Genomic DNA, 914 nt, shown 5'->3' with positions numbered 1-914 from the left:
CCCTGTGCCAACCCCGGGACTTGAACAAGTGGCCAACGTGCCTCCTGCCAGCCCCAAACCTGCAACCCGCTGTGGCCTGGCTCCCCAGGGCCCCTCAGCTCGTGCTGTGAGGGGTAAACGCTACCAGGGGTGAAGCTGTGGGACCATACTTGATATTCTGCTGGCCATGGAAAGTCATGAAGTAGAGCGGGAGGTCCTCGAAGCGATCGGCCCACTCGTCGTACAGCTCCAGCTGGTCCTCTAGGCGCTGGCCAGCAAACTGCGTCAGCATGATCTTGGCCAGGCGGATATTGTTGATCTCGAAGCTGCCCCACAGTGTGCACACCCCCTGCGTACACAGGTCCAGCGCATACTCGCTGATGAAGGTTGTCTTCCCGCTGCCTGTTGGGCCTGGTGCAAAGACAACACCAAGAGGAGTTAGCTGGTGTAGATCTGACCACCCTGAACAGGCTGTGGGGTAGTTTAGAGGTGGCAGTGCAGTGGAGCGGGGTCAGAACAGCCCATCCACAGCAATCCCACCACAAACAAGAGGCATCTCAGGTCAGGCCTCACGTCTGGGCACACGTGTCGCCTCCAGCAGCCAGTGGGTCCCTGCAGGGATCAGGAAAGGGCTGAGCAGCTGGCAGGGGAGCACAGGGAGGGCTCACGCAGGAGGTGGGTGGTGGGAGCAAGGCTAAAGGACACCCCGGGCAGGAAGCCCACCACCACACTGATGTGCATGGCCCCAGCAACCTAGAAACAAACCCCAGCCTCTTGCAAACCCCAAGACGGCCTCAGCCAAAACCAGGAGCAGAAAGGGACCTGGGAGACCCATGAGGCATCACCCCCAGCGGCTGAAGCCGCTGAAGAGGCCTCTGCTCCCACCCGTCCACCTGCCGTTTGCCTCTCACCTGTAAAGATGCTTAGATCACCTC

The 914-nt window shown here is 60.5% G+C and overlaps 1 protein-coding gene across 1 annotated transcript in view; it reads right to left on the bottom strand.

The window, feature by feature from the left end:
• Positions 1–914, bottom strand: part of LOC104489989 (chromosome unknown open reading frame, human C10orf2) — a 3,378-nt gene that overhangs the window by 2,240 nt on the left and 224 nt on the right. Inside the window, exon 2 of the mRNA XM_010132213.1 lies at positions 150–390. Within this exon, the coding sequence (XP_010130515.1) occupies positions 150–271 (122 nt within the window). The 5' untranslated portion in view covers positions 272–390. The remainder of the gene's footprint in view (positions 1–149; positions 391–914) is intronic.

This window comes from Buceros rhinoceros, unplaced genomic scaffold (assembly GCF_000710305.1).
Source record: "Buceros rhinoceros silvestris isolate BGI_N320 unplaced genomic scaffold, ASM71030v1 scaffold36152, whole genome shotgun sequence".
NCBI classification, from domain to species: Eukaryota; Metazoa; Chordata; class Aves; order Bucerotiformes; family Bucerotidae; genus Buceros; species Buceros rhinoceros.
This window is presented reverse-complemented; position numbering and strand designations above follow the sequence as displayed.